This window comes from Aspergillus vadensis (genome assembly GCF_003184925.1).
Source record: "Aspergillus vadensis CBS 113365 unplaced genomic scaffold BO88scaffold_19, whole genome shotgun sequence".
In the NCBI taxonomy this organism is placed as follows: Eukaryota; Fungi; Ascomycota; class Eurotiomycetes; order Eurotiales; family Aspergillaceae; genus Aspergillus; species Aspergillus vadensis.
In genome coordinates, this window is record NW_020292057.1 from 34,912 (window position 1) to 54,997 (window position 20,086).

At 49.0% G+C, this 20,086-nt stretch overlaps 10 protein-coding genes across 10 annotated transcripts; 5 read left to right on the forward strand and 5 right to left on the reverse strand.

The window, feature by feature from the left end:
- Positions 1 to 332: 332 nt before the first annotated feature.
- On the forward strand, positions 333 to 1,373 carry BO88DRAFT_345542 (uncharacterized protein; the record flags this gene model as incomplete). Its single annotated transcript, XM_025703298.1, has 1 exon — positions 333 to 1,373. One exon carries the CDS (start codon positions 333 to 335, stop codon positions 1,371 to 1,373), a length of 1,041 nt encoding a protein of 346 aa, XP_025560533.1.
- A 651-nt stretch (positions 1,374 to 2,024) lies between these two features.
- Positions 2,025 to 2,597, reverse strand: BO88DRAFT_466855 (uncharacterized protein; the record flags this gene model as incomplete). Its single annotated transcript, XM_025711489.1, has 1 exon — positions 2,025 to 2,597. The coding sequence occupies one exon, from the start codon at positions 2,595 to 2,597 to the stop codon at positions 2,025 to 2,027; it is 573 nt and encodes a 190-aa protein (XP_025560534.1).
- Positions 2,598 to 3,365: 768 nt separating this feature from the next.
- Positions 3,366 to 5,856, forward strand: BO88DRAFT_406415 (putative amino acid permease). Its single transcript, XM_025707142.1, has 3 exons — positions 3,366 to 5,032; positions 5,084 to 5,424; positions 5,480 to 5,856. Exons 1-3 carry the CDS (start codon positions 3,826 to 3,828, stop codon positions 5,594 to 5,596), a joined length of 1,665 nt encoding a protein of 554 aa, XP_025560535.1. The 5' UTR covers positions 3,366 to 3,825; the 3' UTR covers positions 5,597 to 5,856.
- BO88DRAFT_406416 (homocysteine S-methyltransferase family protein) lies at positions 5,699 to 7,149 on the reverse strand. Its single transcript, XM_025707143.1, has 2 exons — positions 5,948 to 7,149; positions 5,699 to 5,886 (listed from the first exon to the last, which is right to left on the reverse strand). The coding sequence occupies exons 1-2, from the start codon at positions 6,869 to 6,871 to the stop codon at positions 5,746 to 5,748; spliced, it is 1,065 nt and encodes a 354-aa protein (XP_025560536.1). The 5' UTR covers positions 6,872 to 7,149; the 3' UTR covers positions 5,699 to 5,745.
- Positions 7,150 to 9,473: 2,324 nt separating this feature from the next.
- On the forward strand, positions 9,474 to 10,464 carry BO88DRAFT_85913 (uncharacterized protein). The gene is made up of 2 exons (XM_025713202.1): positions 9,474 to 9,785; positions 9,861 to 10,464. Exons 1-2 carry the CDS (start codon positions 9,645 to 9,647, stop codon positions 10,167 to 10,169), a joined length of 450 nt encoding a protein of 149 aa, XP_025560537.1. The 5' UTR covers positions 9,474 to 9,644; the 3' UTR covers positions 10,170 to 10,464.
- On the reverse strand, positions 10,465 to 11,966 carry BO88DRAFT_489495 (putative C2H2 finger domain protein; the record flags this gene model as incomplete). Its single annotated transcript, XM_025712709.1, has 3 exons — positions 11,455 to 11,966; positions 10,763 to 11,382; positions 10,465 to 10,705 (listed from the first exon to the last, which is right to left on the reverse strand). The coding sequence occupies exons 1-3, from the start codon at positions 11,701 to 11,703 to the stop codon at positions 10,465 to 10,467; spliced, it is 1,110 nt and encodes a 369-aa protein (XP_025560538.1). The 5' UTR covers positions 11,704 to 11,966.
- Positions 11,967 to 12,051: 85 nt separating this feature from the next.
- On the reverse strand, positions 12,052 to 12,881 carry cyn1 (putative cyanate hydratase). Its single transcript, XM_025710188.1, has 3 exons — positions 12,746 to 12,881; positions 12,235 to 12,674; positions 12,052 to 12,178 (listed from the first exon to the last, which is right to left on the reverse strand). The coding sequence occupies exons 1-3, from the start codon at positions 12,764 to 12,766 to the stop codon at positions 12,157 to 12,159; spliced, it is 483 nt and encodes a 160-aa protein (XP_025560539.1). The 5' UTR covers positions 12,767 to 12,881; the 3' UTR covers positions 12,052 to 12,156.
- A 774-nt stretch (positions 12,882 to 13,655) lies between these two features.
- On the reverse strand, positions 13,656 to 15,799 carry BO88DRAFT_392218 (fungal specific transcription factor domain-containing protein; the record flags this gene model as incomplete). The annotated part of the gene is made up of 6 exons (XM_025705048.1): positions 13,656 to 14,360; positions 14,455 to 14,720; positions 14,773 to 14,976; positions 15,045 to 15,494; positions 15,549 to 15,620; positions 15,699 to 15,799. 6 exons carry the CDS (start codon positions 15,797 to 15,799, stop codon positions 13,711 to 13,713), a joined length of 1,743 nt encoding a protein of 580 aa, XP_025560540.1. The 3' UTR covers positions 13,656 to 13,710.
- Positions 15,800 to 16,230: 431 nt separating this feature from the next.
- Positions 16,231 to 17,290, forward strand: BO88DRAFT_392221 (RTA1 domain-containing protein). Its single transcript, XM_025705049.1, has 3 exons — positions 16,231 to 16,522; positions 16,589 to 16,977; positions 17,037 to 17,290. The coding sequence occupies exons 1-3, from the start codon at positions 16,263 to 16,265 to the stop codon at positions 17,234 to 17,236; spliced, it is 849 nt and encodes a 282-aa protein (XP_025560541.1). The 5' UTR covers positions 16,231 to 16,262; the 3' UTR covers positions 17,237 to 17,290.
- A 454-nt stretch (positions 17,291 to 17,744) lies between these two features.
- BO88DRAFT_427360 (uncharacterized protein) lies at positions 17,745 to 20,007 on the forward strand (the record flags this gene model as incomplete). Its single annotated transcript, XM_025709004.1, has 2 exons — positions 17,745 to 17,799; positions 17,870 to 20,007. 2 exons carry the CDS (start codon positions 17,745 to 17,747, stop codon positions 20,005 to 20,007), a joined length of 2,193 nt encoding a protein of 730 aa, XP_025560542.1.
- Positions 20,008 to 20,086: the final 79 nt, after the last annotated feature.

The following is a 20,086-nucleotide window of genomic DNA, read 5'->3' on the forward strand; positions in this document are numbered from 1 at the left end:
GGTTAGTTGTTAGTGCTTACGGATAAAACTTGATTGGACGTGTCGGTTATACGCAGGTAGTGGGAGATAATTAGTCTGGATATGGCCGAGCTAGTATACTTCGCTACTATACTACTGCATTAGTGGTCCTGGGGGCGAAAAAGGGACTGACAGGGACAGGGAGGCTCTCCAAGATAGGGATGCATGCGGCTCCAGACCATGTGTCTACTGCCTAGGAAGGGATCTTAAGAAAAGTATTTAAGCCTCAATGGGGCCCAGTCTGAAGTGGATGACACCATCCAGTTTGTAAATCATCAATCGTGCTCCAATACTTTCTTTCCCTCACAATGACTATGACTGCCACTACACCACCCCGTCGGGTATTCCTCATCAGCGTGCCACGCTCAGCATCCCACCTCCTTCTGAAAATTGTGGACATCCACAACCAGCCCAAGTTCTTGACCAACGAACAAGGCGGCTACTTCTTCTTCCCGGCCTTCGCGCCCGCCATCCACGGCGGGTACGCCGACAAGCCACTGAACGAGTGGACCGACGCCCAAAGAGAAGAAATCAAGGCATCATTCCATGGCTGCGTCTCGAGTCTGGAAGAGTACTCGGAACGGGCCCAAAGGGAGGACAAAGCCATGTTCATCAAGGAACACGCATACTGGTTCATGAACCCGGCGGTGATGTACGAACTGATGACCGGGACAGAAGACCCGGAGCTGTTCAAGACGTTCCAGCTGCGCTTATCTGAGAGCAGCTACGGCCCAAACAGCTTCTCGTCCTCGAACAAGACCGTCCTGCCGGATGAGTACCTCCGCAGCTGGCAAGTAGCGTTTATCATCCGGCACCCGGCATTAGCATGGGCGTCGATGTATCGCGCCATGACCAAGATCAAGGGCTTCGGAGGCATGGGCGATAAGGAGTTTATGGGTGTGTGGAAGACGAATACGACGCTGCGGTGGACCCGCATGGTGTATGATTGGTGTTTGGAACAACAGGGTGCTCAGCCTGTGTTGATCGATGCGGATGATGTTACTCATAATCCGGCTGCTGTGAAGCGGTTCTGTGAGCTCACGGGGTTGGATCCTGAGAAGATGCAGTATGAGTGGAGTGAGGAGAAAGTCAAGGGGACGGGTCCGGGGATGCATGATACGGAAAATGAGCATTATGAGATGCAGATCAAGATTAATTGTGTCATGCGCTCGACGGTGGATGCGTCGTCGGGGATTGTGAAGGATAAGACGCCCTCGGGGCCTATTGATGTTGCTGTGGAGGTGGAGAAGTGGAAGGCTGAGTTTGGGGATGAGGCGGCGCAGCTGTTGCACGAGGCGGTTTTGGAGTCTATGCCGGATTATGAGTATCTCAAGGAGCGGAGGATTGATGTATAGTTTTAGTTGTATATGAACTGATGGCCGACTATTAGTGAATTAAATCCAATTCTGCTGACCTCCGAACTGCGAAGTAGTTGGGCTGGACGCCTACCTTATCAGTCGTAGTATTTATGGACAGCTCTTGAATGCAACCATTGATTGACAGCAGCAGCTACATTAATCAGTCTTCAATGGTAGAATTTGCATGTTCCTCTATATCTTGGGAGTAGGAACATTGGCCTGTTTTCCTGGCTCAGAAGCTGAACATCACTTGATTATGGATATCAGATCCTGACAGAATACTCGAGATAAGCGGAGGCAGGATATTTATTTCCTTCCTTCACCAGTAGGAAACTCTTACAGGTGTCTTCTTCTCTTGTCAATCTCTCCTACAGTGTTACTCCTCCCACACTCTCAACCATGGCACATCAGCAAGTCCTGAAGGCTTTAGTCTCACAAGCAGGAGGGCAGTAGTTTATCGTATGGATTCCAGATCGTTCAATGATACTGGGGTTACTACTGCGGTTACTTCCCAGGAACACAGATTAGCTAGTTAAGTGTCATTATAATATCCACTACTGAAGGAATCTTCCATGTACCAGAAGTATTAACTCTCATCAGGTAGAGCCCTTCGTCACTACTATGCTACTAGGCAAACTAATATGCGTGTCAAGAAGCATCCCTCATAATAACATCCCCATCAGCATCATGTGTACGAATATGGCTATCCGGTCTGCCTCTGATAGATTTCCGAAAGTTGATAGAGTTAGGCCGAGTCGCTCTTCTCTGGCCGAATGGTTTATAAGGGGGCCGGGTCGATACGGAAGTATCACAACCTTTGTCAAAATGGCAGTCTCCGATCTGATTCGTCTGGACGTGGCCCTCCTGAACTTGAACTGAAGACCCGAAGGCGACGGCCCAGGAACTCACAACATTAGTATCGATAGATTGCTGGTGCTGGTTCTGCTGCCCGGAGGTCGTTGACGCGCCTTGGACTGCCCCGTTCCCCGAGGACCGTTGGAACGCGTTAGACAGGCTTATATCCCTGGTGAGATCGTTGCCGTGATGCGGATCCTGACTCTGGCGTTGCTGGTTTCTCAAGATAGTCGGCACAAAGATGTCCTTGTCGCTGTCGCTGGAGGTATCAGGTTCGGTGTCACCTCTGTTCGCCGACGTTTCTGTGTCTTTCTGGCTGCTTAGCCAAGCAGCACCAGCCGCAAAGGAGCTTGAGGAGCCTGTCATGACGTTTTCAATTGAGACTATTCTGCAACTACGTCGGGTTAGCGAGAGTCAGAGGGTTCGAGGTTTCAATCACCTTAGATTACGTCCACATCATCTCGAGGAGCAATACTATGCTAGAAGAAGTCTCGGGCTCAGGCCTGGTGAGTAGTTCTACAGGGTAGCTCTGTGAGTGCCAAAAATGATACTACGCTTTGTGAGTATGTAAAGCATAGCGCATTCACTGCTGGGACTTCACTGAAATCCCTTGAGGATTGAACTACTGTGGATCTCTAGTCTGCCATATTCCGGCAAGTGTAGCGAACTCAAGTTGTCATCTTATACTGTCGCGCAAAGTCGTGTAATCAATGCCATTTCGGAACTATCCACTGGCTGGGCTCGCAGATTTCACGCTAGAGGTGAGTCTTTGCCTTAGTGGTTACTAGCCATTGATGGTAGATCATTCGATATTCGCGGCTCGAATTCTTTCTCCACTCGCTAACTTTTGCGTCATGATTAAGGTTGGATGGACCACCTGCCTTGGAGAGTCGACCGTCTTGAGATTGGCCTGATATGACACAAAGCTGCATCTATTTATCATCATCAAAGAGGGAGGACATTGTGACAGTCACACATATGACTAAGCTAAATTATGCGGAGACTAGGCCTGAAACAGACCAGACGAGGGCTACTCCTCAATCCGGTGGACGGTAGCATCACGTGCCCACACAGATCTGGACTGAGGTTCTTCCCATCGTTCCAGAAAAACTTAGAACGATCCACAAAGTCAATTGTCGGTTCGCCACACAGGGGACAATTGAGTCGGGGAAGTTTACCGCTCAGAACTTCAAAGTTCAGTATGTCTTTCACTTCCCCAGGACAGCCAAGACATGTCTGCCAGAGCCCCAGATGCCCAGGAATTGCCTCCCCTCAAGCTGTGCGGAGGCACTGCCAATATCACAGCATTCTGTGACTAATTGCCATCGCCAACTGCGTCTCAATCACACCGTACAAGTGGGGTTCGTTGCCGCGTGTCCAACCAAAGAAATGCCTCGAGACGGGTGGAGAAGCACGAACAAGTGGTGCGAACGTGGTTCCCGATGTCGCGATGCAGGTACCCAGCGGCGAATAAAACATTTTTCTCCGCGCGTGGCCGTGTGGCGAGCTGTCGTTGTCGCCTACAAGAACTCTGGGGTGAACCTCTCTTCTCGGTGTGTCATTACTCCCACAACTTCGCATCTTACCCGCCAAGATGCACCAGTCCACCACTGTCACCATGGAGGACGAGAAGATCCGCCAGTACGGATACGGTGGTCCTCAGGTGGTCAACTACGACGATGAAGCTCCCCCGCTCAAGGGTGAGCTGGAGCTCAACGTCGGTGGCCGTGGTGCTACTCAACGGCGGCTGAAGAACTACCAGGTCAGCATGATCGGGTTCTGTGGTGGCATTGGAACCGGTCTGTTCGTGGGAACAGGTTCTGCATATGCAGATGCAGGTCCCGCTGGCTTGCTGCTGGCCTACATCGTCATTGGATTTGTGCTGTGGTGTGTGATGCAGAGTATCGCGGAATTGGCTACCTTGCTGCCCACAGCGGGATCGTTCCCTCACTGGGCCACTCGTTTCATCGATCCGGCTGTCGGCTTCTCCCTCGCTATTACCTACGGTTATTGTTATACAATCGCGATTGCTTCAGAAGTGTCCGCTTCTGCGGTCATTGTTAGTTATTGGACAGACATAACACCGGCGGTGGTCATTACGGTCGGGCTGGTGCTGATTCTGGCTATCAACCTGATGAGCGTACGCTTCTATGGTGAAAGTGAGGTCATCGCAGGCGCTATTAAGGTCTTGTGCTTTGTCGGATTGGTTTTTGTCGCTATCGTCATCACCTCTGGTGGCGGTCCCAATCACCAAACCATCGGATTCCGCTACTGGCACAATCCGGGAGCCTGGACGAACTACAACGGCATCACTGGCCCGACCGGGCACTTCCTCGGATTCTTGTCTGCCTTTGTCAACGCGTCCTTCAGTTTCGTTGGTGTGGAAACAGTCGTCATCACTGCCGCCGAATCGGTCGACCCGCACTACTCCATCCCCAAAGCTGCCCGTCGCGTGACATACCGTATTGCATTCTTCTACATCCTCGGTGCACTCCTCATCGGACTCATTGTCAGCCCTACAAACAAAGATTTGGTTTCTGGTTCCGGCAATGCCAACAGCTCTCCTTGGGTCATTGCCATCAAGCAAGCCGGAATTAGCGCTCTGCCGTCTATCGTCAACGCCTGTATTCTTATATCGGCTTGGTCTGCAGGCAATTCCTATTGCTGGGTAGGATCGCGCATGATCGTGGCCATGACGACCGACCGCCAGTTACCGCAGGTGTTTGGCCGGGTTAACAAGATGGGCGTGCCATACGTTGCCGTCATCACCTCCTGGCTTTTTGGCCCGTTGGCATACCTGAGTAAGTAATTTTGGTTTCATTGCGTCAGATCCCGATTAACGGTTGCTATAGGTCTTGGCTCCGGCGGTCCGGCGCAAGCTTTCGACTGGCTTCTCAATCTGAGCACCATTGCTGGACTAATCGCGTGGGCGACACTGTCCTTCTGTTACATTCGCTTCCATTCCGCCATGAAAGCGCAGGGCGTCAGTCGGGACACTTTGCCCTGGAAGTCGCCCTTCCAGCCATACACGGCGTGGGTGGGTTTCATTGGCTCAACAATCATCACCCTGGTGGCGGGTTTCCCCGTGTTCCTCAAGGGTAACTGGTCCACTTCGGACTTTTTCGCCTCGTATGTGGGCATTCCTATCTTTATCGTGCCGATTATCCTCTGGAAGGTTTTCAACCGCACGAAGGTAAGCAGCCCCGTCTTCATCTGGTGTCGAGTGGTGTAGCTAACTGGCGGTGCAGTTTCAGCGCAGCTCCACCATCGACCTCTGGTCCGGTCGGCTGCAGGAGGGCGAGATTGTCATTCGAGAGGGCGGGCCCAAGACCCGTGTGAGACGCTTCGTGGACTGGTTCTTCTAAGTGTGGACTGGCTCCAAATTCAACTTTTTCTGTGCATTTGTGCATCTTTCGGCGGAGATACCCATTATGTTTTTCATGCAATTTCAACAATTTGCAAACCGTCACAAAAGTCTTATACTTTTTCTATATACATATTATACACGTTTAATTTATTCCGGGCGGAGCTGTTCGCGAAGCCTCTTGATATCATTGAACGAAGCCTTGCAGCAACCGCCCACGAGGATGGAGCTGAACTGGCCAGTGGCGGCAGCATCATTGACCACCTGTGACAATTGCACCTCCCAGGGTCGCTGTCAAATCAGTCAGCACATACCATCCAAAATCACAACCAATAATCAAAGAATCACTTACCGAATCAGCTGCACCACTCTTATCCTGAACCTTCTCCCACGTCTGCGTAGCAGTATTATAAACCTCTCCCTGCGTACCATCGGGATACAGCACCAACGCCGGCCTCTCCTGGATCCTCCCATCCTTCAGCAACCTCTCCACTGCATCGCCAAACAACCCAACCAACCTAGGCAACTTATGAAGCTTCGTACAATTAATACCAATGCCCCACGGCGTCGCACCCCCCTCAAGCGGCAACAACATCGCCTCCACCACCTCATCAACGGTACTCCCATCAGGCAAGGTATCCTTATCCTCGATGGGGAAAACACACGCCACCCAAAACGGCACTCCCTCACAAAACCCCTTCGAAGACCCCACAGCCCTCCTCACAGCCCTCACCTCATCAATCCTCGGCACCGTCTCCATGGCAATATACTTAACCCTCTCCCGCAACCCCTTCCCCTCCATCGCCTCATCATCAAAAAGCCCCAACCGATCCGTATGCCACCTCCACAACTTCTCCTCATCATCATGCTCCCCATCATACTTCCCGCTATACTCCTGCCCGGGGATCATGCACGCGCCATAGGGGCCCAAACTCAGCGCCACAGAGGCCGTCGTATCCTGCACCGCTTGTCCGGCGACGTCGAGCGCGGTGCGCAGGTAGGGGGCGATACTGGCGCGGGGGATTCCCGACGGGTGCGAGGGGGTTTTTGTGCGCTGGAAACCCTCCGGGGAGACTTGGTAGGTGGCGGTGAGGAGGACGTCGACGGCGGCGGTGGTGGTGAAGTCGCGTTGGCAGGAGAGGAGGGTTTTAGGGTCGGAGATCATTAGGTGCGAGGACCAGAGCGGGGTGGTGTCGCTGCTGAAGGTGATGTTGTAGTGGTCTTGTAGGGAGGTGCCGAGACCGCCGTCGAGGATTAGGATGGGTGTTGGTGGCATTTTGGGATGTGTTTGTTGGAATATTTGATTGATTGATTGGTGATGGTGATGGTGTGTTGAGTTGAGAGTGAAAGAGGGGAGAGAATATTTCTTCAGGTTCTGGTGGTATTGCGACAACGGGAATGGAAATGGGCTTTGCTGCCCCGCAGTAATGTGGGGTTGTTTGCGTAGGTTGCAATTTGCGATCGGGTTGGGGTGGATTTATCGGAGTTTCATCATTATTTACATGATTGCTGCTGTGCGGAGATACTTTGCAGTATAAACAAGTGTAATATGAAAATAGCTATGGATACTGGCGCCGTGGAGTGGTTGGCATTGTGCATGGATTTCTTCATGGGTTGAGATCACGGGACGTCATTGAGTGTCTATTAGACATTCCAGCCAAGCCATTCCGCTCTGTTCTAGAAGCTCAGTCGCACTTTGACAGGCGGATTCGCTGTCCTCTTATGCCCCGGGCGGAATTGGTACAGAATTAACCCTTGGACTTCATTTTTATCAATTTGGTTCCAGAGACGTCTTTGGTGTTCTGATGCTAATAACGTCTCAGACCATCACATTACTTCCTCGTGAAACCTTCGCGACCATATACCATCCACAACCGTCACAATGAAAAAACAATGCTCTCTCAGTTGACCGCATAGTCTAGGCAGCTATCTCCTACTCTTCAAAACATTGCATCGACAAGAAAAGATCTCCATAATAGAATACTGCACACTGCCGATCTATGAACTATGATGCGAGCGGTGTGCCATCACTGTGACAGGCACCAGCATCACCACAGCTAAGCCATCATTCTATTTATGCACTCCAAGTTAATGAAGCGCAGTAAATAATACCTCGGCAAACCCACGAGTGGATAACAAGAAAGGAAGTTACAGGCAATATACCCACGCAGGATGATCATCTGAGGCTTATTCCTCGCACCAATCAAGCTGTCACCAGTGGAAATTGATTGATAGGCAGCGCCGTTCTCATACGCTAGGGAGTAGAAAAGTGGAATACTGTTCGTAATTCTATGTTAGGTTACTGTACAACATAGTATGACATCCATGTCAAATCTGCGACCGTCCCTGTCTGGATTGTGGCTTTGATCAATAGTCCCTCCGCGCCGTCATGTCGCACCCTGATACACAGCCCCAGCCACAATGTTCCACCTAGAGTGATCTATTAGATTAGATGCATGGGATGGGCACATATCCCAGGGAGCTAACAATAAGCCACTTTGACGACTAGCACTGTCACGGCGGCTAACTCCTCCATGAGGATACCACTCACTGCCACTCACAGGTTCAACCAGGAACAGTCAACCAATGACAAGGAATGGATACGTACATAGTATCGAATAGACCCTGCAGAGTTTTACAATGATGGACAGAGACGGACAGACAGACAGACAGACAATATTCGCAATCCGATGCAAGGGACCATGGAAAACAACCGGTCGGCCCAACGGTCTAACAAAACCAGACCCTGCTCCATACTGTCACTGCCGCAGTATCTTTATCCCGGGCCAATCTGACTCGGTAATAGTGTCCGGTAACCAGGGAAAGATAGGTGGAAATCGGTACGCAGCAAAAAAACGAGAATGAGGTTGCCTAGGACCATTTAGGCGATAGTGCTAAGAATAGATCAGCATTGGCACAGCCCCATTGGCCCAGCGTCCAAGCAAAGCTTAGGTAAAGCTTGGAGAAACTGCCCTGTTGTATTGTAATGCCTGTGTAATGGGGATTGTCTCTCGTATTCGGATTGAGGAGGAGAAAGCAAAGAAGCAACGCGGCGGCGTTTCGACTGACCAAAATTCAGTCGGGCGATGGGAGCGAAAGCAGTATGGTTAGTTGCCGATCCGCAATACTACTATGTATTTGGGCGAATTCAAGGTTTGCGGGAGACATGAAAGTTACGGGACTATTGATGTTGGATGATACCATGGTGATACCTACTTACTTACCTATCAGATTGCTCATCACAGAGTTCATAGTAAGCGAAGTAAGTAGTAAGCATCATACTTGGTTAATCACCGAGAAACATAGAGAGAAAGAAAGAAAGAAAGAGAAGACTGACACAGACATCATCCTCCCTCCTCACCTGGATCTCTGCATGAACCGCGCGTCTATAACACCTCCCAATTATAGACAAGCATCCAAGTTTCATCAACCACAACACAGCCCAGCCAACCCAGCCACGGCAAACCCGGCACAACACAACACAACATCTTCCCAGACAAGACGGACAGCCAAGAAATCATGGGTTGATCCGGCGAATCCCATGACAAACAAGTCGGCCGTGCCAAGAAATTACTAGCCGGCAGGGCTGAGCGGGAGGTTGACGTGGACCATCTCGTGGCTGTGAGTGGCTGAATTCAACCCAACCTCCCCGCTTTCTCTTTCTCAGCATGAAGCATGCAAAAAATACGGATTATTCTTTTCTGTTTTTGTTGTCTTCTCTTCGCTAGTAGCCTCCCCACCCGTATCATTACACCATTAATACACTGACGCTTACTTTACTTACTAACTTACACCCTGACCCACACGGAATGAATCGCCTGGTCGGGCTGGTCGTGGACCCCTGATCCAGAGAAATTGTATTGGGGATGGATGGGCGGATGGATCCGATCATCGCTTTTTAAAACATAAATAGCGGGTTGTTGCTCCTCGCTTTCATTCATTTTGTTACAACTGTCTACTACCTACTATCATCTACTTAGATACTCATCTACAACTCTATTTCCATCCCTATCTACCCATCTACTACACTACACCACTCTACAATCAAAATGGTCTTCAACTGGTTCAAGTCTTCCAAGGAGGAATCCACCTCTACCCAACAACCCTCCTGGGACGCCAACACCATGACCATGCAGCAGCCTTCTAGCCCCGAGGCTCCTTCCACCGAGCGCGTCGTTACGCAGCAGCCTGTACGATAAATCCCTTTCTCCAACAAATATCAAATACATGGAATAAATAAACTAATGATAATTTCTTCTCCACAGAACACCCAGGAAGAAATGAAGATGGGTCTGCGTGGTGGTGGTGCCGGTGATGTGTGCTGCGGAGTGTATGTTTATCCCTTCCTTCCTTTCTTTCCTCTCTTTCACCTATATTCCCATCATGACAGTGGAGCTAATTGTGATCATCGTCTAGTTGCGCTGGTCTTCTCTGCTTCGAGTGCTGCGAGGAGTGCTGCTAAGCAAACACCTTCCTCTCATACATACGTTCGACTACTGTCTCCGTATCTTGATGAACAAAAGATAAAAAAGAAAAAAAGAATAAGGAAACGGACATGTGCTGCCCATCTGTGACACGAGCTATGAAATGCGGACCTGGGTCGATGATTCCATGGATGTGGACGATGGATGGTGTTTAGTTGGTTTTGGATTTGCCCTTGCGAGATCGCTTATACCCGGTGTTTCTATCACATCTACTATTTCTCTGTTTTCGCTTGGTTCTAGAAATGAATTGAGACAAAATGATTGCTTGTTCGATGGTTGTTCAGTGCGCTGTAGATTAAACTTCATTTTGAGCTATCATCAGATGGCAGTCTTGTCGCGCGCTAACTATGCTTTGCGAATATTGTAAGTCCGATTTTGCGATTTCTTAGTCCATCAAACTACGCTGCTCTTTCTCATATGTCACCTGCTTCGGACCCATCGTGCCGGGCCCGTACTCCACGCTACCATCCGCGAACAGACCAACAGACCTGACCAGTCCTCCGCTGATGTCGTTGATGACTTGGCTGAATTGTAGACCCCGGTTCACCTTGCATCGAGTTGTGGCCGACTCGCAATGAGCCACCAGGGCAGCCGCCGATCGAAAGATGCGAAGACATCCAGGGCACCTAATAAGTCGTGAGTCAGACCATAGTCAACCGTCATCCAAGCATGCAGCAGCTTACTGAATGCCTCTGTTCTGGTTGGTCTTCGTTACGACATGTTCCTCAAAGTCTCTCATGCTGGAGAATTCAGCCTTACAGGGGCAGATAAACTTTCCGTTGAAGGAACTGAAGTATACGGTAGGGTCCCAGTTCCGGTCCAGCGCCCGGAGAGTGTGTCCTGCGTCAAAGTGGTCAATGCCGAAGGAGTTGCTTGAGCCTGGGCTTGGGCTCGCTGGCCTCGCGATCTTTCCGGCCGATGCTGATTGTTCTCTCGTCTCGCTCACCAAAGACGGAGAAGCCATCGACGACTTGCTCTTCGGTTCCGGGACGTCGTCAAGAGATAGACCGCTCACCCCGCCCACAACAGATTGAGTGGCCTCGTCGTCAGGGTCCATCTCCAAAAGGTCCTGGTCAATATGGACTCCGCCGTTGTCATCATGGCAATCGGGTTCAGCGCTCTCACCCTCGTTACCTGTCTTAAGTGCCTCTCGAAAGAGGAGTCTCTTTGACTGTTCCTGTAGCAGACTAGACAAGGGGATGTTGGGGCAATCGCCGCTCTCGACGTGATTTACCATAGCACCTGCCATTCTGAATTTCTGCCCGCAGCCGTAACAGGTCAGGGTCTGCGGAGTTCGGTGTTGCTGTATAGACATCAAAGAATTAGCTTGGAATGATGTGACGGGTCAACAAATGTCAATATGAAGGATACCTACCTGGCGCGTGTGAAGGTCTCTACCACCCTCGCTGCGGAAATCGATCCCACAAACTACACACACGATATGCTTGTCACTCTTGATCTTGTGGAGCAGGAGATACTCATCATCCTGGAAATCCTCGTCGCAACGGCTGCAATAGTCGTGTTCGTTCACCTTGTGCCTCTTCATCTCTCCTTCTGATTTAAAGACACCACTGCACTCCTTGTAGGTGCAGGGCACCCTGGTGATAAATGCTTGAGTGGACATCTTGAACTCGTCAAGTATCTTGTCAAGTAGATGTGGATGGAGTGTCTGAATGGTAGAAGGGGGAGTAGAGTAGTTTTGGACAGGGAGATTAGAAGAGTGCGCTGGTCAAAGTCTGCTAAATTCACCGAACTGGCGATGAATGAGAGTCACCCTAGACGACACCTGCCTAAACAGGAAGGCATGCACTCGAAGCGAGACGGAGTGAAACTTGCTGGGAAGCGTTTCATCTTTCAAGATTTATTGGGGGTTTCTCATATCGCATGAAATGAGGTGGCATTGAAGCAGGAATGAACTAAGCAAATTCATTACTTTTCTCTCAATTTGTACCTACAACCAGTCATTACAGGCCCACTAGCCACATACTAAAGACGATTCAGAGAAGAAATTCATTATCCAGTCATTTACAGAACACTATATATGCATTCACCAAACCCGATCTCCTACACTGCACATTTAGAACCGCGAGAAGGGCAGCCTAACAAAGTTAGTATACCATCAGCGAAGCAACCATCGATCATCTAAAGAACTCACCACTTTCCACGCAGAGTAATCACCGCCCAGTTATTTCCATCTGCATCCGTCTCCTTCTCCACTTTGGTCGAGAAAGAGATAGCGCTCATGATACCATCACCGAACTTCTCATTCAGCACCGCCTTGTATGCGTACCCGTAGTTCTGCACAATCTCATACAACCGGTAAATCAAGGGCTCCTTGGGAGGCATCTCCACGGTGCGACCACGGTCGGGGAAACCACTAAGCCTTTCTTCCAGAGCATCGTAGGGAATGGTGAGGAGCGATGCGAGTTTCTCGATGTCTTCCGGGGAAGCCTTGGCCTGGCCATAGAAGATAGCAGCGGTAGCCACTTCATTGCGGCCAATGTGCTGGGCGATTTGCTCGAAGCTTAACTTCTTGGCGGCTTTGGCCTTGAAGAGGGTCTCCGAAGCGGACGGGAGGTTGGGATGCTGGGCAGTCTGTTGATCGAGGGTGATGAGCTCATGCTTTCTTCCTATTCTCGGCATTATGTATTGGAGGGAGGGCTTACGTCAAGAGTGGCGAGAGACATTGTGTCGGTAGAATGTTGAGGCGGAAACGGCGACGGAGAAGAGTTGATGAGATAGAATTGAAGTAGAGGAAGAGGGGATTCTAAAAGCTAGCTGCCAAGATCAAGTAGATGGAGATGGAGGGGTGTCATTCTTAAATAATCGGCGGTGATCCGCTTTTCTCCAACTGTGGTGCGGGGTACCTGCCGTCTCGCTGCAACGGTGGGGAGCTCATGCTGTGAGGGGGAACATCAACAATGCCATTGCTTCCGTTTAGATGTTTGTGTCTTCTTCGAGCCTTTCAGTGAAGTATCACAACTATAGACTCACTGGTAGGTAGAGACATTAGCAGCACACCAAATAAAGCTATAGTGGTTATCGCTGTCCTCCTGCAGCCGTGAAAACGTCACTTGCATCTCAGATAAGATACTGCGGGGTTCCGCCGAGGTCGGATCAACACCCAACCGCCTGGCAGCTACTTTGACACCTGTCAGATTGTCAATCTAACAGACATACAGGCCCAATCGAATATAAATAAGAAAAAAAAAAAAGATCAAAATAATGTTCTTATGTATATATAAGATATTACTTCTGACTGACTAAATATAGTATATAATTTTATGGACATAGATATTACTAAGTATGTGGCGGTTCTTGAGTATTCTGGGTGTGATGGGAGCCATTGTTGTTGTAAGCATGGGTCTTGCTCGCTGGCAGAAGCTGGTCTAGTATGTTAGTCTCAGATATTGTTTTCGGTTTCAATCTGTTTTCTTTCTTCTTAACGATCTATTTCTGCCTTGTTGATATCCTTCTCTGTGCTGGCATGAAGCTCCGTGAGCGTCGTTGTGTTATTATGTGGATTACTGACAACAATTATATACTATACGGATATATCTCATAACATTCTTATTGCTCATAACGTAGTCCTAATTTTACAAATGCTCTTACTCCGTCCTTCTATCTGATATCAAACATGCCCAATACCAAGCAACGGTCCAAAACAACCCCCCATCAACTCCTCCATTGTGATATCGAAATCAAACCCAAACGAATTCGGATCAGCATGAATCCCCTGATCCATATTCTGATTTTGCACCGCCAACTGCGACCCATCATACGACACATAAGACTCACTCTCAACAATCTTCGCCGCCTCCAACTGAGCAACCTGATACGCCTTATCAAACCACGTCGCAGCAGCCAGAGTCCACTTATGATAATGCGAAAATACCCCATCCTTGCACGTCTTCGCAATTGCATCGAGACGAGCCACAAAGAACTGAAGCATCTTCGGCATATCAAGCGCGTCACGAAGCTCCTGTACCTGTGTATTATGGCGGAGTGAAGGGTGCAAAGCTGCCAGAACTAGTTTGCATGCGGCGGCAACCAAAAACCCCGATGATAGCCAGATCACGATGCTGTAGTTCCTTTCTATCATTGGTGGCAATTTGAGGTAATAGTCGAGAAATCTCTTTGAGGCTGCTAGTCCGTGGCAGAGGGTGTCGCTTCGGGAGACTAGGAGAAAGCTGTCGGATGGTGAGGATGCTGCTTTGGTGTCTATGAGACTTATTTGACATATCTGAAGTTCTAGGGTGTGGTATTGTGTTGCGATGAATGCTGTATAGAAGGAGTTTATTAGCATCGTCGTGATTTACATCGCTCAAGTGCATGTCTCAAGGGGAGGGACTCAGTAAGATACTGAATTACTCACGGTCACAGGTTGGATCAACAGGTAATTGGTTCTTATACTGTTCAACTTCTGCTCTAAATGCTCGAATATGTTGCTCCACGTCCGGATGGCGTTCAATACTACTCATAGTAAGAGCATCCAACCTCTGCAGCATATGCTGTAACTGGACGTAATAGATTATATACCGATCAGTAGGATATTCGGCCACCCGAGACAAGTCTTCAGCTATTGACTCTATAAACGGTGTCCAGGGCGTTGTGCAAGTCTTTTGTCTGATAATAGCATCACTGATGGAACGTGTAAGTATGAGTCTCGTTTCCCTTGAAGATCTTCACTTACGTAGAGTTGAGTAGGAATAATCCTATCAGGGCCCGGCTTTCATCGGCGACTGTCCCTTTTCTTGTTTCATCGCATTCGTCACCCACCTCAAGCCGTGTGGCGACTCTGTACTTCGGATGTCGATCGAGTCGTTCGTTGATTACTACACCAACGGCAAGCTGCATGTAATACGGAAATCGGCATAATTGATGCCTCTGGCGTGTTCTATTTGATATTTAGTATGTGTTTCCCTAGTTACGAAGTCAAGAGCAAAATCTCAAGGCCATACATACCCAGCTAAGATGATCAATAGTCCCTGTAGAATTTCGAAAGAAGGCGGGTGGCTGTCATGCTCTGAGCAAAGGACCTCATTTGATACATAGGATTGCAGAACTTCTTCTAGTGACTTTTGCAACGAGTCGTCGTGGAAGGAGCAAAAGACCAGAATACAGAGAAGTACGAATGGCTTCTCGGCTCTTAGGTTGTCGACCGTGGTGCTTGCGGGCACCATTACAAATGGGAAGAACAGCATGGCTTCACGGTACTGATCTAAGAGCTGAGTTGCGCATTCATGGCTGACCAGACCCATTTTTATCACATCGATAGTATCGGCGTGTGGGTAGGTACCGCTGACTTCACTCTTCGGGGTGTGATATTGATGCTCTGGACGTCGTGGGGTGACGAGGTTGATCTGGCCCATTATTTGATCAATTTTGTCTTCAAGCATTTCTATACGCCTGTTACTTTAGTTAAAATTAGTTGATCCGTTTGCGACGTATTGTTTCTATGAGCGTTACCTTCTGCGCTTCTTTGGAGCGGATCGCTGCCGTGCCGGTCGGAAGTAACATTCTTTCTTCAAGCGATAGCAGCTATTATGCCCAATTGCATACCAGGTTAGATACTGTATACATGTAGTTTTTCATCAGAAGGATAAGTAGTTTACCGACCGATCGCATATCGTAGCATCTGGCGCATGCGTACATCGTATCTTGGCCCGGACGCAATTCTCACATGTCTTGACTCTCTCTGTTTCATTTTCCCCAACCATATTTAAGAAGATAGGGCTTAGTAACTATATGATCTAACTGATCTTGTAGAACCGGACACGGACTGGAGGTCAAACACGGACGGTAGTACACTTAAGAAGTGTCAGTCCGTCGGACACGGACACCATATCTGTCTGGCTTATCCGGCGGACCAAAATTGACATCCGACTCCGTGTCTGCTAAGCCAATCATGTGAATCATGGAGCCTAATTTGGGGCCGCCAAGATCTCAAGATCTCCAAGGTTGAGGTTTCTCGTGTTGATAATATCTGTCAGCGTGCGTAATCCCGGGCTCAACATAGAATGATGAAGATTTTGCATAGCCCTGTTCGATACAGATAGATCAGGCATTCGGGTTCCAGGAGAAATTTTAGCCATATAAGATTGAGAATAGTCTCAAACATGTGAATTAGAAGTATACAGATCGATGTCATATCACAATCAATTTTAATATCCTTAATACATTATGTCTTCAACTGACAATTGTACCTTGTCAACATGTCCGCTCAGCATGGCATATATCGATTATCTGCCTAATCTTCCCGCAAATGTGTTTTTCGTGGCCTTTTTCGGCCTCATAACCGTCCTTCAGTTTGGTTTGGGAGTATGGTATCGAACATGGACTTATATGATTGCCATGCTGCCGGGTCTTATTCTCGAGGTTCTGGGATATGTGGGGCGAATCATGCTACATGATAATCCTTTTGACTTTAACAACTTCCTTCTGTGAGTGGTACCATGTGTTTCATGCCTCAATCGTGAGCCCCAACTAATCCACATTTGAACTTAAAGATACCTTATTTGTTTGACTCTTGGACCCGCATTCTTCAGTGCCGCCATCTACATCTGCTTGGGAAAAATAGTTGTCATCTATGGAGAGGGCATATCTCGATTCCGACCCCGAACATACACAAGGCTCTTCGTCTCCTGTGACCTGCTATCCTTGATTCTCCAAGCAGTCGGTGGTGCCCTCGCTTCCTCCGCTGGTGACGGCGACACGAGCGAAAGCGATACTGGTGTCAACATCATGATTGCGGGATTGGCTTTCCAGGTCTTCTCCCTGCTCGTGTTCATGGTCCTTGCTAGCGAATTCGCTTTCCGGGTCCGCAAAAGCCCCAAGTCAGAGAATGATGACTTTACTAGCCTTCGCAAGAGCCCGAAGTGGAAGATGTTTCTTTACTGTATGTTGACCTTTGTCTGATTCAATTATACGTATGCTTATCACATATGCATTTATCAGGTCTCGCTCTTGCCACTATTACTATCTTTATTCGATCGGTCTTCCGTGTTGCGGAGTTGCAGGGTGGATTTTCCAGTGCCCTGGCAAATAATGAAACTGACTTGATGGTGTTGGAAAGTACCATGATCTCAATTGCGTGCATTTGCTTAACGGTGGCTCATCCGGCTATTATTGTCGGTCGCACTTGGGGTTCTCTTTAAGGGAGTTTGATTGCTTTTGCACATTGAGCTTTAGATTTAGACACCTTTTAAGACGGGGAATGAAAGATCATAAAGTTACGAAATTCAAAGATGCTTTCTTTGAAGGTTTACAGAGAATAAGCCCAACTATCATGGAGTATGAAAAAAAAGCCTTCAAACTCTTGTTCCCATGCAGACTGCTAATATATCTGTGATATTTTTCTCCTTCCCCACTATAGGATATAGCATCAGTCTCGAAAAGCCCCGCAGCAAACTGATACTACTAGTATCAGCAACGACTCAATCGGAAGCATTGAAGCTAGTAAGTACGTTCCAATCATATTTAAATATGAACCAATATTACTATTAGCTGACTGTCAATCAGTTTGGTCTGAAGCCTGTATCCACGTATCACGTGACCGGTATGAATGTGGGGTTTATTCTTTCTCCGCAACTCCGCAACTCCGCTCCTTCTACTCCGGACGACCGTTGAGCACCATCCATCGTGTCTGAGTATGCTCGGGGCACCATGGAGAGTCGAACTGCAATGAAGCGCGCCTCCGACTCAGAGGCAGATCCACCACGTACGCGTCCTTGTCCTGCCTGCAACAAGACCTTTTCAAAAGCCGAACATCTCACCCGGCATCTCCGCAGCCACACTAAAGAAAGGCCGTATGTGTGTACTACCTGCGGGAAGGTGTACTCCAGAAGGTATGAACACTGAACCTAAGCTACTGCCATGTGCACTGACAATTGCTAGCGATGTGCTGCGGAGACATCTCAAAAGCCACGAGAAGCACTCTCAAAATGCTTCACCGCAGCCCCGAGCTTCGATTTCAGGGACCCCATCCCGATCAGTGGCGGAAGAGTCGACGATAATCTCTACCCCATCTCATGCGGCACCAAGGATACATGAGCTACTCAATGATGCTTCATTAATAGTACCGGCCGTACCTGACCAACTAATTAGCAGTACTGAACCATTACAACCCCAATCAGCGACAGGGATGAATTTGCATGACTCCGTACTACAGACAGATACCGATTCTTGGTTCCTTGGCGCAGACTTTGATGTAAATGCCTTGGACTTTTCCATATCATCGGCGATATCGGAATGGGCGCAACTGCCTTCCACACCACATATGTTAGGCTCTGTTGGCTTAGCAGAAGAGCCGCTGCATTCCGCACCAACGTCCTACGCAAAGGGGAACGGCGATGAGTCGCATCCAGCGGACATTGTAAGGAAGAGATGGTTTACTTGCTTATCTCCACCAGACGTAAACCAATTCGTCTACAGAGGACCTAATCGCCCCAGTGACTCGTTCCCTCAAGGGAGGATCGATGCCGATGACAACTATAGAGCTGGTCTCTCCCAGAGGTTGAAGCCTCGCATGCATGATGAAGCGCTGCCATCCGCAGAGCAACTGAATCTCTTTGCGAAGCTCTTCTTTAGTCGATTCCACTCCCTGTTTCCGGTTATACATGCACCCACCTTTCGTCCGACCGCGGAAAATTCGTTGTTATTCTTATCAATCTGCTCAATAGGCAGCCTCTTTGTGGGGTCATCCCATGCAGTGGCACAAGGCCTGAGGATATTCGAACGACTGAATAAAGCAATTCTGGCCTCCTGGGAGTCCATTCTTGCTCATAGCCGACCCGATGCCTTGTCGATGGTCCAAGCGGCCATTCTGGGCCAGACTTATGGAATTTTGTCTGGAAGGCCCAAGGACTTGGTCCTTGCGGATGTCCTTCATGGTACTGTAATGGGATGGACACGTGAGTCCAATAAATACGCTACTCTTGGCCATGGACATTTCCTCGATTCTTGTTCGACCGAACAAGAGTTGATCGAGCAGTGGCACCGATGGGCCGAGGCGGAACAAAGAAGACGGGTCGAGATCGCCTTAAACATACACGATGCGGAGCTTGCCAGCCTCATGCATCATGAGCCGATTCGCAAGCATCGATTCACACAATATCCGCTGCTAGCCTCTGAATCAATGTTCATGGCTCCGACAGCCGCCCGATGGGCCAACATATATAAAGAGTCACCATCATTTACTAGATTAAGCCCCACTCTCGACCATCACTTTCACTCCGCCGGGATTGATTCCAGGTTCGCTGTCTACAGTGTGCTGGAGAGTATTAACGCCCATGTCATTGAAGCTCGCCTCTCAGGGACCTTAAACAGAGGTACATCTCAGGATCTATCTAGCCTACTGATGCATTGGTGGAGTAAATACAGCTCACAATACATTCAAGATGAGGAAGAGGACCCTTTCAGTCTTCCTGTGTTGTGGCACTCGATTTACATGTCTCTTTACAGCGACATGGACGTGCTTGAACGAGCAGTTGGTCGTAATGGGCATGCAGCAGCCACTGAATCTCACCACGCGGTCCAAGGGTGGGCAGGCTCCCTGGATGCCAGTAAGTGCCTGGTTCATGCGCTGTTGATACAGCGTTACCTCGAGAGGATGCGAATTTCCTCTGAACCCGCAATACATGTGCCCGGGGCTCTCTTTTCGGCTGCTCTCGCATGGCTCTGCTTCACGAGAATTGGACGACAGCAATCCATCAACCTGAAAGCTTTCGATGCCCCAGAAATCCAGCTCCTGGGCAGTGAGACCGCGTTGCAAGAAGCCCAAGGGCAGGCATTCGGAGACTCTGCATTCGCAGATGTAAATCACTTACATCGACTGATTGATCTTCTGCACCGCTTTGGGCGCTGGACGATCTCGAAAACATTTGCCACTGTGCTATGCACGGCTTTGGAAGAAGTTAGAGAAGAATGACGTTCTTTGACTACGGATGCTATAGCAATGCATTTATGCACAATTACTGGAGACAGCAAGTATCAATAAAGATGTGGCG

Bases quoted from the DNA above. Each gene is read 5' to 3' on its own strand.
- BO88DRAFT_85913 (XM_025713202.1), top strand. From the start codon at position 9,645: ATGGTCTTCAACTGGTTCAAGTCTTCCAAGGAGGAATCCACCTCTACC. The intron at 9,786-9,860 runs GTACGATAAATC...TCTTCTCCACAG, and splicing joins GCGTCGTTACGCAGCAGCCT to AACACCCAGGAAGAAATGAA.
- cyn1 (XM_025710188.1), bottom strand. From the start codon at position 12,766: ATGTCTCTCGCCACTCTTGAC. The intron at 12,675-12,745 runs GTAAGCCCTCCC...CTCGATCAACAG, and splicing joins TGTCTCTCGCCACTCTTGAC to ACTGCCCAGCATCCCAACCT. The intron at 12,179-12,234 runs GTGAGTTCTTTA...TAACTTTGTTAG, and splicing joins ATTACTCTGCGTGGAAAGTG to GCTGCCCTTCTCGCGGTTCT.
- BO88DRAFT_406416 (XM_025707143.1), bottom strand. From the start codon at position 6,871: ATGCCACCAACACCCATCCTAATCCTCGACGGCGGTCTCGGCACCTCC. The intron at 5,887-5,947 runs GTAAGTGATTCT...CTGATTTGACAG, and splicing joins AGAGTGGTGCAGCTGATTCG to CGACCCTGGGAGGTGCAATT.
- BO88DRAFT_406415 (XM_025707142.1), top strand. From the start codon at position 3,826: ATGCACCAGTCCACCACTGTCACCATGGAGGACGAGAAGATCCGCCAG. The intron at 5,033-5,083 runs GTAAGTAATTTT...CGGTTGCTATAG, and splicing joins TGGCCCGTTGGCATACCTGA to GTCTTGGCTCCGGCGGTCCG. The intron at 5,425-5,479 runs GTAAGCAGCCCC...CTGGCGGTGCAG, and splicing joins AGGTTTTCAACCGCACGAAG to TTTCAGCGCAGCTCCACCAT.
- BO88DRAFT_392221 (XM_025705049.1), top strand. From the start codon at position 16,263: ATGTCTTCAACTGACAATTGTACCTTGTCAACATGTCCGCTCAGCATG. The intron at 16,523-16,588 runs GTGAGTGGTACC...TTGAACTTAAAG, and splicing joins GACTTTAACAACTTCCTTCT to ATACCTTATTTGTTTGACTC. The intron at 16,978-17,036 runs GTATGTTGACCT...TGCATTTATCAG, and splicing joins GTGGAAGATGTTTCTTTACT to GTCTCGCTCTTGCCACTATT.